At 35.6% G+C, this 15,209-nt stretch overlaps 2 protein-coding genes across 14 annotated transcripts in view; one reads left to right on the top strand and one right to left on the bottom strand.

Moving 5' to 3' along the window:
* Positions 1-44: 44 nt before the first annotated feature.
* The window catches only part of LOC126873051 (mucin-19-like), a 47,214-nt gene continuing 32,049 nt past the window's right edge, over positions 45-15,209 (top strand). For 9 of the 13 annotated variants that reach the window (XM_050633518.1, XM_050633517.1, XM_050633514.1 and 6 more), the window contains exons 1-2: positions 45-851; positions 14,847-15,032. The gene's annotated coding sequence lies outside the window, so the exon portion shown is untranslated. The remainder of the gene's footprint in view (positions 852-14,846; positions 15,033-15,209) is intronic. The other 4 variants (XM_050633507.1, XM_050633506.1, XM_050633513.1 and 1 more) reach the window with 1 other exon arrangement.
* On the bottom strand, positions 1,560-9,358 carry LOC126873057 (aconitate hydratase, mitochondrial-like). Its single transcript, XM_050633535.1, has 9 exons — positions 9,162-9,358; positions 7,644-7,798; positions 7,401-7,567; positions 5,987-6,742; positions 5,323-5,525; positions 4,318-4,606; positions 3,435-3,708; positions 2,997-3,345; positions 1,560-2,519 (listed from the first exon to the last, which is right to left on the bottom strand). Exons 1-9 carry the CDS (start codon positions 9,192-9,194, stop codon positions 2,379-2,381), a joined length of 2,367 nt encoding a protein of 788 aa, XP_050489492.1. The 5' UTR covers positions 9,195-9,358; the 3' UTR covers positions 1,560-2,378.

Raw genomic sequence — 15,209 nt, 5'->3', positions numbered from 1 at the left:
TAATATAATATTGTAAAATAATGCTCATTGTATATATGTTTTTAAAATATAGAATTGATAAAAACAGAGGAAATGAGTGCTCACGCCCATAGATCTAGTTGTTACATAGTACTGGTGCTGCACCATGCGGCCAAGTGCCAAAGAGCATGAACGTTAGCATGTACAAGAACCTATGTATTTAAGCTTAATGTTCGGGATCTGCGCTGTTTGGCTGTACATTAGAATAGACAAGAACCTATTGAGTTGTACGTTACAAGAACTACTTAACCGCACGGTTCTACGGAAAAGTTCATATCTTCTTTTCCATCCGAGATGGACAAGTATGAGAATGACAAAATCGCGCAGTAATGAAAATAATTGTAGATTGTCTAAGAAAGAGAAATTAATTGTTTGCTATATTTCTTTTAGAAAAGAAAAGAAAGCGTATCCCAAACGATAATGAATCAGTGGAATGATGTAATAATTATAATATTTTTCACATACGATTTAACATTAATTCTTAGTACTTGATATGTCAATTGTAGCGACATAAAAATTTATTTTTCTCAGCCACGTATTCTTTTTCCTCAGCACGTACGCTGGTGTTCGTTGAGACGAATTCAAGGATCTTTCATATTTGATAAAAATAAGAATTATGCTGGTATCTGAATATTTTTATAATCATGGATATAATTATAGGCTGAGAATTTACTATTATCACGGCGCATGCTTGAACGTCTGACGATCATCGATCGATCGTTAACGAGAAAATTAGTGATGTAATATATCGTTCATTTCTGTTGACTAATTTCCCTCCCTTATTAGGCCATTGAGATCAATCTCCAGCCTACTTTCATCCTTTTTGTAATAGGGTAAGTGACTTTATGAATATTTAGTATTTTAATTCATATTGGAGATGGAAAGAATGTTGATTTGTGTTAGTTTCGAGGTTAGATGAATTTATTAAATAAGTACACTGAGTCGTGAAAATATTATACATTGTTTAATACTTACCTTTTAGAGTACTATTTAAAATTTTATTCGATATTTTAGAATATAAATTGCTAGAATCATTTAATACATGATAAAATGTTATTATCTTAATACTTAAATGTGTTTATTTAGTCTGCTGTTTTCTTGTTTCGGCAATTTAAAAATTCAGTAGGCAATTATTCTGGAATGTTTTTAATGAATTAAAATAGTTTTATCCTCAAATCTTATTGGTTCATCATTAATTATAACGACGCTTCTATAAATCTTCCGAAAGAGACCTATCTATATGTAGTTTTCGTCTTTAACAGCAGATGATGTTAACACGAATATTCAATTATGGTCTTCATAAACAGTACTAAATATTTATGTATTTTAAATGTCTGGAACATTAAATGTAATTTATGAGACCAAACACAAGCTATCAAAAGTTTCAAATACCAATCTTTCCTGCTATTAAAAATTAAAAGGTAAATATTTCTAATCATTAATTTTTCCATCTAAAACAAACATTAAATGGGAATTATATAAAACATTATTCAACAAATTAAACACGAATACATGCGATATGAAATAAAGAACCCACAACGTTCGCTGTTCAGTACAATTTTTTATTCCTCGAGTAACAACAGCGAATCTTACATTTGATCGAATCAATCATAAATACCTAGAAAACGGTATAACCACGATGTGTCCTACATTGCGAACAATATATAGTATGTACAGAAGATTCCACCGAGGTAGAATAAATTTCTCGTCCGATAAAAGCATGCAATCTCGGCGTGCCATTGTCGGCTGTACACGATTTAAAAATGAACACGTTGGCACGCGTGAGTTGCACCGCCGCCTTATCTACTCATGGAAATTTCCTCTTGCACTTTGTACGAAACTCGAAGAATCTGTCGACGCGTGATTTGCATTGCGATACATGTAATGAACAATGAACGATTCGAATAATGTTTACAGAACGATTCGATCCGATTCGCTTCTTCTATGATTTAACTGATGCGCGCTAAAAATTTGTCTAAAATTATTCTTCGTCGTTCGACTTTCACCCGATCATAGTTCATTACCATTGCTTTCTTCCGTTCTTTTCTTCACTACAAATAATACAGCGGTATTGTCACGAAAGAAACGTGCGCTGTTCGTTTTTTCCATTTCTTTTATGTCCTTTTTTTTCTCTAAATAACCCTCTCTTTAGTTTCGAAACGTCACGTTGCGCAAAGCAACGACGACAAATCTCGCCATTACGATTTTGTTACGCAAATCTACCTGGAAGATTAGTGTGTTATACCGTAACAGTCTCTGTTCGTGTCTTACTAACGATATACACACAACGAACTACGAGATCGTGGCACGTCTTCTCAAAAAACGATGACGGTTTCGCGATTCTGATAGACGAACGTGTTTTACTTTCCACTAGCGAGCTCCTTCATCCGATTCAGAGCCGACCCTGCTTTGAACCAGGATATTTGTTGCTCGTTCATGGTGTGGTTCAGGGATATAGCGTCCACTTTGCCATCCTTGTGCTTGATTTCTGCTTTTACTGGCTGCAAATTAAAAGAGAAAATTAATCTTCTTTCATTGATTGTATAAGAAACTTTTTCCCTTGGTTGCTAGCCAAATGTTTACCATCTAGGAACGGTGTAGTTGAAATTAAACATTTTTATTCTGGAATCAAGGGTTACGTGCTCGAATACTTCAATGCTACGCATCAGCAATGATTATAATAGTATACTCGATATGTTGCGCTATCGCAAGTGCTATCTTAGTGCTACCTTTGATCGTCTATATTTAGCTGACTTTCAGATTAAAGTAATTATACTATATGTCATAGTGATCTAATAATAGTTAATTAATTCTCAAAATACACTCGACATAATACAATATAGTGCTCGATTAATATTCCATAAAAAAGTTCTACCATTCAGAGATAGCAACCAAACAATCAATCTAAAACTTTAAATTTCCATACAAGATGTCTTATCTAACAAAAGAAATAATTAATGTCTTCAACAAAAGTGTACCTTGCCAGGCGCCAGATCGTTCAATCCCAGAAGACTGATTTTATCGGTAGGCTGGATCTTATCGTAATCACTAGGATTGGCGAAAGTCAGAGGCAACAGTCCTTGTTTCTTTAAGTTGGTCTCGTGGATACGGGCAAAACTCTTGACGATAATGGCACGGCCACCGAGATGTCTTGGTTCAAGAGCTGCGTGTTCTCGAGACGAACCTTCTCCGTAGTTTTCGTCACCAATGGCTACCCATTTGACGTTATTTTTCTTGTAATGTCTGGCAACATCCGGAACTTTTCCCCATTCACCATTTAGCTGATTCTTTACCTTGTTCATCTCGCTATTTTCGGCATTTACAGCTCTAAAAAATGTATGATAATTTTTTAGACAAAATTTAGAAAATTGTGAATGCTATCACTTTTACGACATTCCAGATTATGAAAAATTTACCCAATGAACATGTTGTTGGAGATATTGTCCAAGTGACCACGATACTTCAACCATGGACCAGCAGCCGAAATGTGATCAGTGGTACATTTTCCTTTGACTTTGATTAAAATAGTCATGTCGGTGAGATCTTTGCCGTCCCATTTGTCGAATGGTTCTAATAACTGTAATCGTTCGCTCGTCGGGCTTACGTCGACCTTGACACTGCTACCGTCAACTGGAGGAGCATCGTACGTCTCCATGCCAGGGTCGAAACCGCGGCTTGGAAGTTCATCACCTAAATAAAATTTTATTTATATTTATTTTAAAATATCAATTAGGCAAGTAATGTACAAAGTTTGTTATCAGTGTTTGAGAAACGTATGAAATGTTTCACAAATTCACTACATCCGAGTTCCGCTCGTAAACAGATTTTATCATCGAAGATTGTCGCATTAGACAGAGATACGGAAGAACTTTGTTCTTTTCATAAAAGACAAAAACATACGGACAGGCGACAGATTCACGAACACTTTATCACTATCTGTGCACGAAGCAGTCTCGCATAGTTAAGTAATAAACCACTCTTAACCTCAATAATCAATTTCAAAGGCGAAAGTCTATGTCCAATATTTCACAATCGGATATCCAATTGGATCTTCGATTTAATCTCTGCATATTATTCTTAACCTTGTAATTATCTAGTACTGGGCACGATAAATTATTCGCAGACATCTCTATGAAACAATCTCGTTATGAAACAGATATATACCATATGCTGTGATTCATGTTTAATCGTCTGCAAATTAACTACGATCTTGGTTATCTTTTTTTATGGTTTCATACATAATGGCAGAATATTTGCATTAATGAGATAATTTGATAATCATAAGAAAATTATATTTACCAAACGGATCTTTGAGAAGGAATTCCTTCCCATCCTTGCCCTTGAGTTTATCGGTAACAGGGTTAAAGTCTAATCGGCCGGCGATCGAAAGGGCAGTGACGAGTTCAGGGCTAGTGACGAAAGCATGAGTCGCGGGGTTGGCATCGTTTCTTCCCGTGAAATTTCGATTGTACGAAGTGACGATCGTGTTCTTATCTCCCTTCTTGATGTCTTGACGATCCCATTGACCGATGCAAGGTCCGCAAGCATTAGCCAATACAGTGCCGCCGAAGTTTCGAAGGATCTCCGCCTAAATCAAGAGGATTAAAATTTTTTTTAGTATCTCAGTTACGAGATATATTCAAGGGAATACTAGTGAAATTTAGAACAACTTAAATATTCGTAGGGACTTGAAAGTTTTGCTACATCTTCGCAATATATTTGGGACTTTTTAATTTTTAGATATATTTAATAGCTTGGAAGTTCGAAATATCTGTATCTAATATTTTTGGCATTTCGAGTGTTTACGAAATCTGTAGTATTTTTAACACAAAAGTCTACAATATCTCTGATATTTTTTTTATTTTGAATAATTTTGCGACATTTTTCAAACAATTGCAATATCTCGCTTACTTTTTGATACTTTGAACATTTGCAATATCTGTGATATCAATTTAAAAGGTGAGAATATCCTTCAGTCTCGTTACATTGTCTTACAGTCTTGTTACATTGCTACAATGTTCTAACAATCTTCATCCCTACCTCTAGCGATGTATTGTTCTAGATTGTATTCTAAGTCGATTTCATTGTCATCTAATGATCCCGTCATGTGAATCGACAATTTCTATTTTTTTACTGACACTGTCAAAATATCGAAGCCAAATTAAGAATTGGCGTAGGTCGCGTTACTTGTTGCTAAGTAACATGTACCAATGTTTGGCACGGTTCCAAAGAAACTATGCAACTTTGACTTTGGTAGAGGCTTTGAATTCTAATCAGAAACTATTATTCTAGAAATTGACTTACAATTCCATCGCGTTCGATGGTAGCACGGATCTGTTCAGATCCTGGTGTAACGTTAAACGCGGATTTTGCTTTCAAACCGTGATCGAGAGCTTGTTTGGCGATGTTCGCACATCGGCCCATATCTTCGTAAGAACTGTTTGTGCAGGAACCGATCAGGCCAACCTTGATCTCGTTCGGCCAGCCGTTCTTCTTGGCAGCATCACCTAGTCGGGGTACAAGTAATGAATGTCCCTCGTTCAATTTCTTTGATGAATTTAACACTGAAGTTTTTCTAAACTTTGTACTTTCTTCAAATATGAGATCAGATACAAAGTTAAGAGGATATTTTTTGAGTCGATAAATTTCATGTTCTCAGGAGCTACGTATTATCTGAATAGATACATATTTTCTAGACTTTACAGTTTTTTAAAGTACAAAGCAGAAAGTTGATATTATATTTACTATATTTTTCCAATCGAGTAGAAAAATATTTACGTAAAATATTTGGAAATTATTTGCAAATTATTCCGCAAAAGAATATTCACAGTCAAATGCCATCGAATTTTAACAAAAATCATATTTAGTTTATCTTCTTTTAAAGCTTTTCAGAATTAAAAAAAATTAGTATTGTAAAATCTAATCAGGCACGCCTACCTTAACTACGTTGATCATTCACTCCACTTACCCAATTTTGAAATGGGATGAGCGAGATCAGGCGTAAACGGTCCATTGACATGTGGTTCCAAGGTAGACAAATCCAATTCGATCAGTTGATCGTATTTAGCATTAGGATCGGCAGTTAAGAGACTTTTTTTATGCATATCCGCGGCAGCAGCGATGTCAGCTCGTCCAGTGGCCTTCAGATAGTCTTGCATACGATAATTGTACGGGAAGATTGAGGTAGTAGCACCAATTTCTGCACCCATGTTGCAAATAGTCGCCATTCCGGTACAGCTAATATTGTCGACACCAGGTCCAAAATATTCTACGATCGCTCCAGTTCCTCCTTTGACTGTCAAGATACCAGCTACCTTCAAGATTATGTCCTTAGGGCTGGTCCATCCTTTCAAGGTTCCGGTCAGTTTCACTCCGATGACTTTGGGGCATTTTAATTCCCATGGTATGTTAGCCATTACGTCGACGGCATCAGCACCACCCACACCGATGCACAGACAGCCCAAACCACCGCCATTAGGTGTATGAGAGTCGGTACCGATCATCAATAGACCTGGGAAAGCGTAGTTTTCCAGAATGATTTGATGGATGATACCGGAGCCTGGGTTCCAGAAACCAACGCCATACTTGGCACCAGCTGTCTTCAAGAAATTGTACACTTCCTTGTTGATGTCTTTGGCGCGTTTCAAGTCTTTCTCGCCACCCATTTGGGCTTCGATCAAGTGGTCACAGTGAATAGTGGAAGGTACGGCGACTTTTGGTAGTCCTGCAGAAAATTAGCAACTTTGAGTAAAGGATTAAAAAGTACCATAGATGTGTCTTTATTGTTAAAGTCAACTGGAGATTTCTGTGAAGTTTAATCGTTTCTAATCTGAATTGTTTCTCGTAAGTGAAAAAGACATTTCCTTATTTGGATATGGAATCCTATAGTCGGGGAGGATTAATGCTAAGTAATTTAATCTGTTCATCTCAAATGACAACTTCATGGTGACATCACATACTATATCATATTTCTTGAAATAATTCCTGCATACTAAAATAGAAAGATATAGTGAGCATCTTATGATTATCATATAGAATCATCTTACAATTAATAGCATTTTGTAAATGCATTTTGTTTTGTGTACATTTATATGATTAATGTAAAAATTGTTTCCGATCGTATCATGTGACTGATTTTTGCCAGACAAGCTTGTAAAAAGCGTTAATACCTTTTGTGTAAGATAATATGAAAAGTTTTCATATCATCATTAATAACGCATTATTGGCTTAGAATGGCCCAATTGGAGAAATTGCACAATTTATAATAAAATTACTACATGAATCCTTATTTTTTACTCAAACGACAGAATATAAGAGAATGTCTTCCTAAAAAGAAAAATTGGAGTTCTTTTTAATTAAATTACAAATGCTTTAAACCATACCAGAACTAATAAATTGCAACATGGCCATCTGGGCAGTGGCATCTTGCATAGCCACACGATCAGGTCGCAACCTGAGGTAGCTAGTACCACGGACGATTTCCTGTTTGTCGGGTTCATCGAGATGGGAATACAAAACTTTTTCGGACAGTGTCAGCGGTCGGGTCAACCTACAAGTATTTTATCATATGCTCGATTAGGAAATCAAAAATACTGTGCTTGATTATGCAGACATCTTATACTCGCCTTTTCTTCACCACTTTAAGTTTTTCCTCTAATTTGTCGTACGGAAGGTAGGTGTCCTTATCGAATTTGGACATTGCCACCTTGTTGGCGGCAAAATTCAACGCGCTCACGCTGAAGCATCTTTGCTGGATGTCTATCGCAAAGATAGCGAGCTTCTACAAATGAAATTCACTAATTATTTATCGTACCAATCTTTGAATATCAAACGAGTAAGAAATTGAATTTAAAAGATATGGAAATCATGTTTCAGAAAAAGTAAAGAATGCGAAAGTTATATCTGCATATCTTAAATTAGGTCAACTCAGGTATGAATTTCAGAAATAATTTATGATAGCATCTAACTTGTGAATAGTATACACAGTTACGCGCTATACTTGAGCCTGATGTATACTAGCGTAATTAATGTTTATTGACGATAGTAACGTTTCGCTTGCAGATAATGCGAGCTTAACATCTTCGTAGATATGTTTAAAAGTAATTTTATTGTTAACAGCTCAGTAATATTTCCTAAGTTCAAGTGGAAAACTTACGCCTATACGACAAAAACACGATAGTTGAGAAGAAGATTAATGATAATGAAATAGTTTAGCTATATCTCTACTTTACTGTGTCCTTAACTTGTTACGTATAAGTATGTACATGTGACGAGATAGTATGAATAGATTCATCTACATACAACAGTTACGTAATTCTTTTATTTACGAAGACGAAAAATTTGCTCAACTTCTCGCGAAATATTTTGGAAAAAACCATATTCCGGAAAGTATATAAAGCATCCAGTGTAATTATTCTTGATTCAACAGCACACGCTCGTTATTAGTTAGTATATATATTCTTATCATATAAAAATTTATCGGACGTCTCGAAGAAAAACCAACGGATCGAATTACCGATTGATGAATATTTTTCATTCATCTTTGTCTGTCACGCAGCCCTGGCGCAATGGCCGCAAACCTAACCTCGAAATCTCCTAAAAATGTACTTGTTATATGCAATAATTTCGAAAGATATTATGTAACGTGTCTGTATCGTCTTATTCGGTCCATTTCCCTAATCACTCGTACATTGTTATTATCCCGATATATCTTTCTCTGCTGCACTGTCTTAAGTGCTCCAAATGCGCTTTGCTTCCAAAATACCGATTAAATGATTTCGTCCGATGATTGTCACAAAACCTGGCGATCAAATTATAGAGTACCCTCGAATGTCACAATGAAAATGTAACACAATCATTTTTAGTTAAGATAATCAAATGTGCGGCGAATACTCATCACTTGAAAGATCATTGCTCTCACAGACCATGGTTAGTTGATTCAAAAAGAAAAAAAGTGGATTTTTGTCAACATTCAAATCAATGATCGATAGTTGGTCACTTCAACATGACACGATCGACCTTGATAATGGGGTCGAGCGGTCAAACTCAAGGCACAGACTGATTTCATATCACTGATTCAATTTGATATTCTTCGACGATGAAATTCTTTTGGTATACAAAACGTTGAAGAAAATTAAGCATACCTGATCCCGAAGGATTCGGGTGCAATACGACATTCTCGTGATAGGAAACCTTCTGGTGACGTCGCGACTCGTGAAGTGGATTCGTAGGCGAAGAAAAGCGCAGGCGCGAGACGAGGAACACTAACAAACCGCGTCTTCTCTTGTGGCAGCCCTTCTCAAACCGGCCACTAGAGAACTGAGTGAAATTCAGCTTAGCTTCCTCGTGTCAATGCAGAGAAGTCACGCATGCGCCCCCTTTCTTCGGCCTATTTAGATACGAATTTTGTGGGAATGAAAGACAGGCGCCCTCACTGCATCGACAACTTTCCTAGCAGACGTTGATACCATTAACGAGCCAATAAGAGTTTTGACAGAGGAAATTTTAACAGCTGTTCATTCAACCTCATGTGACGCAGTTATCGCTACCGCTGTACAGTTTGATCAATCAGTTCTGGTAATTGCGCGGTAGAAAATTGACGAGAGTGGAAAGAAGTCAAAGTTTAACAAACATCATTTGGAATAACAACACGTGAAACTAGATGTTAAAGTATAGAATTTTAAGAATAAAGTATCATTCAATGCTGCTAACCAAAGGAATAACGAATAGAAAAATAATAAATACAGTTTTAGAGTTTATTCATGAATAACAAATATTGGCACTGTTTAAAGGATTTATCGTTAGGCGCGAATAAATCTGTAATGTTGTTCGTGAGAATATTGTTTGAAAGGATTGTGTGAGGAATAGATATCGCAAATAAGCAGCGTCGTTTGATTGGTATCTATGGAATAAAGAAAAATCTTCCACGGATAGTATACATTCATACATGTATAGAATGTTTGAATTTACGACGCAGCTAACTAGTAAACTTATTGATTAAACTGTACTGAAACGTAGTACGAGCAGTTTCTGGGAAGCAGCGCGGCTAGCGTTGCTGAATGGAACTGTGAGAACCGGCTTGTCACTGATAATTCAGGGAATATCCTGAAGGGGGCCTCAAGCTTGTTATCGATCGATGTTTACCGGCTTAGAGTAGAGCAGATGTGGGAACTTTGAATATTGGACTGACTTTATTTTCAGACTGTAACATATTTATAATGGTACTTTTATAAATAGATTTCCACATTTTATGTCTATCTTGTTTGAGCAACGAATTGAATAACGCAGAATAGAAGAAGGGTGATTTCACATAGATATCTTTTATATCCACTAAAAATGTTATCTCCAATATTCATAATCACGCCAAAAAGAATGAATTGTAAATTAATGATGAATAACAATAATGAATATTTAAAAAAATACTTGAAGAAACTCGATTGGATTCTCAGAAAATATCAGTACCTAATTCTTTCTTAAGTCAATTAAGTTATCTTTATAAATAACGTCGTAATATCAGTTTATCAGTTACTCCGACGTAAGCATTATTTGCAACATATCTATCAAAGAAATGCACTTATAATAAAGCATCATACATTAGTATGAAAATATCTTGAGAGTGATTTCGTTGTTGGATTAAATTTTTAATTTAATTTATCAATAAAATTAACATAAATTGTTATTATGCACTGGGCGATTTCAACAGCACCACAATCAATTTCATCATCGTTACGTACGTTTCACGCGTTTCAGAAGTACGTGAAGATAGTACGTAAATTGTGTTCCAGATTATTTTTATCTATCAATTAATTCCATTGTTGTATGAATTCTGGCTAGACTTTCGTGATAGTAATGCGAAGAAAATTTTTAATATCTTTGAACAGATGGAACTTATCAGAAATTACGAACAAAGTAACGCAACTCTGTGAAGTGAGAAAAAAAGGAATTTTTTTCTTTTTGTCTACAATTTGATCGTCAATTCTTTTAGGAAATTAATAGTTACTAATAGGCAACTTTTTTCTGTAAAATTCTATTTTGCATATGATTTCTTCAATTCTATATATTCTATTAACTATATTTACTAACGTATATTTACTAACAAAAATAATTCATTTTACGTGATACTCTTTCTGATCCATAAAACGTAATCGCACCGTATCAAACACGCCTCGTCTAATCTAATCAGTCACAATGACAGCAAGTTTGAAAAAATCAGGACACTTTTGCCTTCACGATCTGCTTATGTCACGAAACGGGTATGGTCATGTTTATTCGGCTTACAACCGAATGTTGATAATAAAGGAATAAAAAACGAGAGTAGAGTGGCGTGGTTGGAGCATCGACGATGATCTTACGTTCGAAGAATAGGCTTTGCAAGTCGTCACTGTGGAATTTACAGATGTCAATCGAAATTGATAACTCTTCGATTGCGACTTTAAAACCGTAGTGATCTTATCTGAGCGACGATAATGCGATTATATGGAGTCTATGGAGACTTTATTCGCTTACGTAACCGATTGAAAAATCTGGTGAGTCTAAGCCAGAAACTTTGACTGAAATTGCTCGAAAATACCGATTGTTTCAATGTAGAAGCGAATTGCTCCAAGTGCAACCGATATTGAAAAGAAACGCAGTATTTATATAATGGAAAGGGGAGCAAACACGCGGATAAGCTTTGTTAGATACAGTAATTAAACCAGTAATTAAACTAAAAGGCAGCTGATTACTTCAATAGGACTGGATTGCTCGTTCTTCTTCCGAGACATCGCAAATGATTCATCGAAGCTGTCTGAAAAAGATCAATGAGGAATCTAATTGGTGCTCAGAACCAGGAGAATCGATCATGGCAAAGATTGAAGATCGAAACACTATCGTAGATACATTACAATATTGCAAAGTTCGGTCATCGATTATTTCTAAGCCGTCTTATTACGACGTCATAAAATCAGATGACATTTCACTGTTACCATTGTTCTGCAAGCCTGGATCAGAGGATGATCTAAATATCCATCCTAGGAACAGTACGATTGTCTTGTATCAAAGAAGAGGCCGTAATACTTTTTTCTGGGAATGCGTAGGAACAATAAAAAATCAATTTCTGAGTAGTATGAAATCAGTAATCTGGAACACGAGAATTACTTCATGCATGAAGTAAAAATACAACTATATTAGTTACGAAAGTATAGAATAAGAGTGAAATGAATATTTTTCATATCTAAATTCTTCATTTCATATCTAAATTTCATATCTTTCATTCATTTCATATCTAAATTTCATATCAATTCTACATTTCATATCTAAATTTTCATATCTAAAATCACTCTAAATTCTTCCGAAAGATAATACGATTTAATATTATAATATCCAGTTTTCATGTAAAGTTTATCATTTATGTCCGTGTACTTTTATTTTGTCCGAAAAAAATAATAATCGCGATTTAGAAAATGCTAAAATTTAATCCCTGGGATCTTGATGTGTCGTAACGCAATTGTCAACGTTGGCACGCGTCCGAATTCCTTTAAACTCATTATCATTAAACGGATAAGCGAGAGCCGAATAAAATTGATTCACTGGCGCCCGCGCGTAGGGTTAAGAGGGTATTATAACAAGATTATACGAAGCGGAGAGAAGGCTGAATGGGTCCTTGACATGATTAACTCTTGTTGTAGGTGGACCATGTTTCGACACGCTCACGTTGATCCTGCTCGTTGTTCCACAGACGGATCCTTTCGTTTTCATTTTGTAGCAAACAAATTAGCCAGTTTACGGTGTAACACAATTTCGATATTGATCCTGTTCCTTACACGATACTTGAACACGCATGCTTAATGTTAAAACTCCTTTTAAGATTAAAAGGTTCTTGAAATAACACAATTTTGAAGTGAATATGATTTTTTCCATTTCTTTCTCTGAATTTTTTGTTATCTATTTTATTATTATTTTATCTGTCTATGGTGCGTATGACATTTTTCAGAGATATTTGTGTCCATTGTGAAGCACAATTATATAAAGACATAAATAGAAAAAGGAATGAAACCTGTTGTAATAGGTTTGTGTATAGATGCATCGGTAATATTGATTTTTACAGTTGTACAATCCGCGAAATGACACCTTTGTCATATAACAGGTAGGAAGAATTCTTAAGAAGCGAAGGACTTTCGCGTGATGGCCAGTTACTCGCGATAGAAAATTACGAAACAGTTTGTTTCAAGGGTGGGAATAAACTTCGTTTGTTCTATAGAAGGCACTCGATATGTCTAATGTCGAAACAGAAGTGACACACATACTTCCTGAACATATGCTCCATTCTCACTACGCAAAGTATATGTAACTACTGTAATTTAATATCACTCGCAATTATTATTCTTCTAATCATCCCGGCAATTTCTTAGAAATTGTACCCCTAATAGAAGAATTATTATTCAGCTATATTTCAACCTTATCTGCTATTCATCTTCCTATCTTACACATACTAGCTTAATAATAAATTTATAGCATTAATATGTAAGTACATTGTTTCTCTTCTTTTGTACGTCTACCTGACTAACCTGTCTTGTAATTTTTATGATTCTTTAGTTTCTAAATTTCTCCATTCCTTCCCAATACCTTAATCTTAAATTTATTACATTCTTCAATATCTTCTCTTCCCTCTACAATTATGAATTATTTTCTTTTTGTTTCTAAGTAATAGAACTTTTCGGTACCACAACGTAGGAATGTATGTTACTCTATTAACGTTTTTCGTTTATCGAATCTTTTTACATAATTTCATCGGCTGGTCCTTAACAGATTTAAACGCAAATTGTAATCTAAACGATCCCTCACCCTCAGAACTCGATTTAAAAAATACAGAACTTCGCACATATTTCTCAAGGCCCACCGTAGATAAAGAATCTCTCGTAACGTGAGTCGAGCAGAGCAGTACTCGTAAACCAAACGAGTTTCAACTTATCTCGCGAAGGTCTGGGTTAGGCGTGCGCCAACAGAGCGCGGCCTTGCCGATTTGACAATGCCGATACTATACGATGGACCAAGTTGCCAAAAATGGGGGCACGTTTAAAAATCTGGCGCCAGGGTGAATTGCATCACCTTTAAAGTCGTTCCGGCTTTACATGTACTACCTACCTACAACGTTTCAACTGTCGAATAGTGGATCTCTCAGCTAGTCAAGGAGCAATGCGTTAATCTTCGTTTACACGCGACGTAGACGAAGGATTGCTTAATTGTGCCGCGTGAATTATTCAACCAACAATCGAAAGCCTTTTGTGCGTCGATCTTAAGCCCAGGTCCAATGAGGCAATTCAGAAGGCACTAAACCTCGCGAACAATGCCGCTTCTCGAATCACTTAACGAGAAATCGTAATTTCCGCTGATGAGATTTAACATTATGTAGTTTGAAAATACCGTGACCATTTTGAAGCATTAAATTAGTAGTAAAAATGGTGAAAGTTAAAATGCTTGGCTCTGGCCTTTATATCGTACGGGGTGTCCATGAAAAAGATCCTTCGGAATGGTGATAGAGGGGATGAAACGACAACATGTCCTACTAATATCGTGCCGAATATATGAATATATTGGTTAAGAAGCTGTCAAATCAATTAACGTCATCTAGAGTGCTATGAACTAATTAATTTATACAAACAAGGCTAAGAATCAGAAGGAGTTGTATAATTCTGCACTATATACATTGCAAAGAATGATTGATAGATCTAGAGAGAAACGGCAGAGTTATCTAACGAAAATTTTTTGGAAGTTAAAAGATTAGTATTTAAAATTTCGTAGTAATTTTATTAACAAAATGATGATTCATAAACCTGAATATCTTGACGCAGAGGTGGAATGGCGTTTTCCATGCCCTGGGACGGAATGCTTTCCTTGGAACTGTTGGAGAAAGGAGGAATGCTCTTAGCTACTATTCAACCTGGCTGACTAATCGAACGATTGAATGTTGAAGAAATTTAGAATCGAGTCCATCTCACGGATCAGTAATACAATACGATGTCAATTCCACTTGCTGAGTAAGTATCTTGCGAAGTTGCTTGCATTCGAACTAGGACCTACGTAATGGCACGGAGAATGTGTCATAGTTCTAAAAACAAATGAACATTTGCACGATACTCAGAATTCTATTATATTCCAATCTTCGATCGAATATTTCATGACAAAATTGTCGTAAATAATTTTTTTCTAATTTT

Source organism: Bombus huntii, chromosome 14 (assembly GCF_024542735.1).
Source record: "Bombus huntii isolate Logan2020A chromosome 14, iyBomHunt1.1, whole genome shotgun sequence".
Classification (NCBI taxonomy): domain Eukaryota; kingdom Metazoa; phylum Arthropoda; class Insecta; order Hymenoptera; family Apidae; genus Bombus; species Bombus huntii.
Note: the sequence above shows the minus strand (reverse complement) of the source record. Positions and strands in the feature narration are given on the sequence as shown.

Excerpts from the sequence above, each read along its gene's own strand:
- LOC126873057 (XM_050633535.1), bottom strand. The coding sequence starts at position 9,194 with ATGTCGTATTGCACCCGAATCCTTCGGGATCAG. Across the intron at positions 7,568-7,643 it reads CTTAAAGTGGTGAAGAAAAG|GTTGACCCGACCGCTGACAC; the intron begins GCGAGTATAAGA and ends AAATACTTGTAG. Across the intron at positions 3,709-4,317 it reads CCTTCTCAAAGATCCGTTTG|GTGATGAACTTCCAAGCCGC; the intron begins GTAAATATAATT and ends AATTTTATTTAG.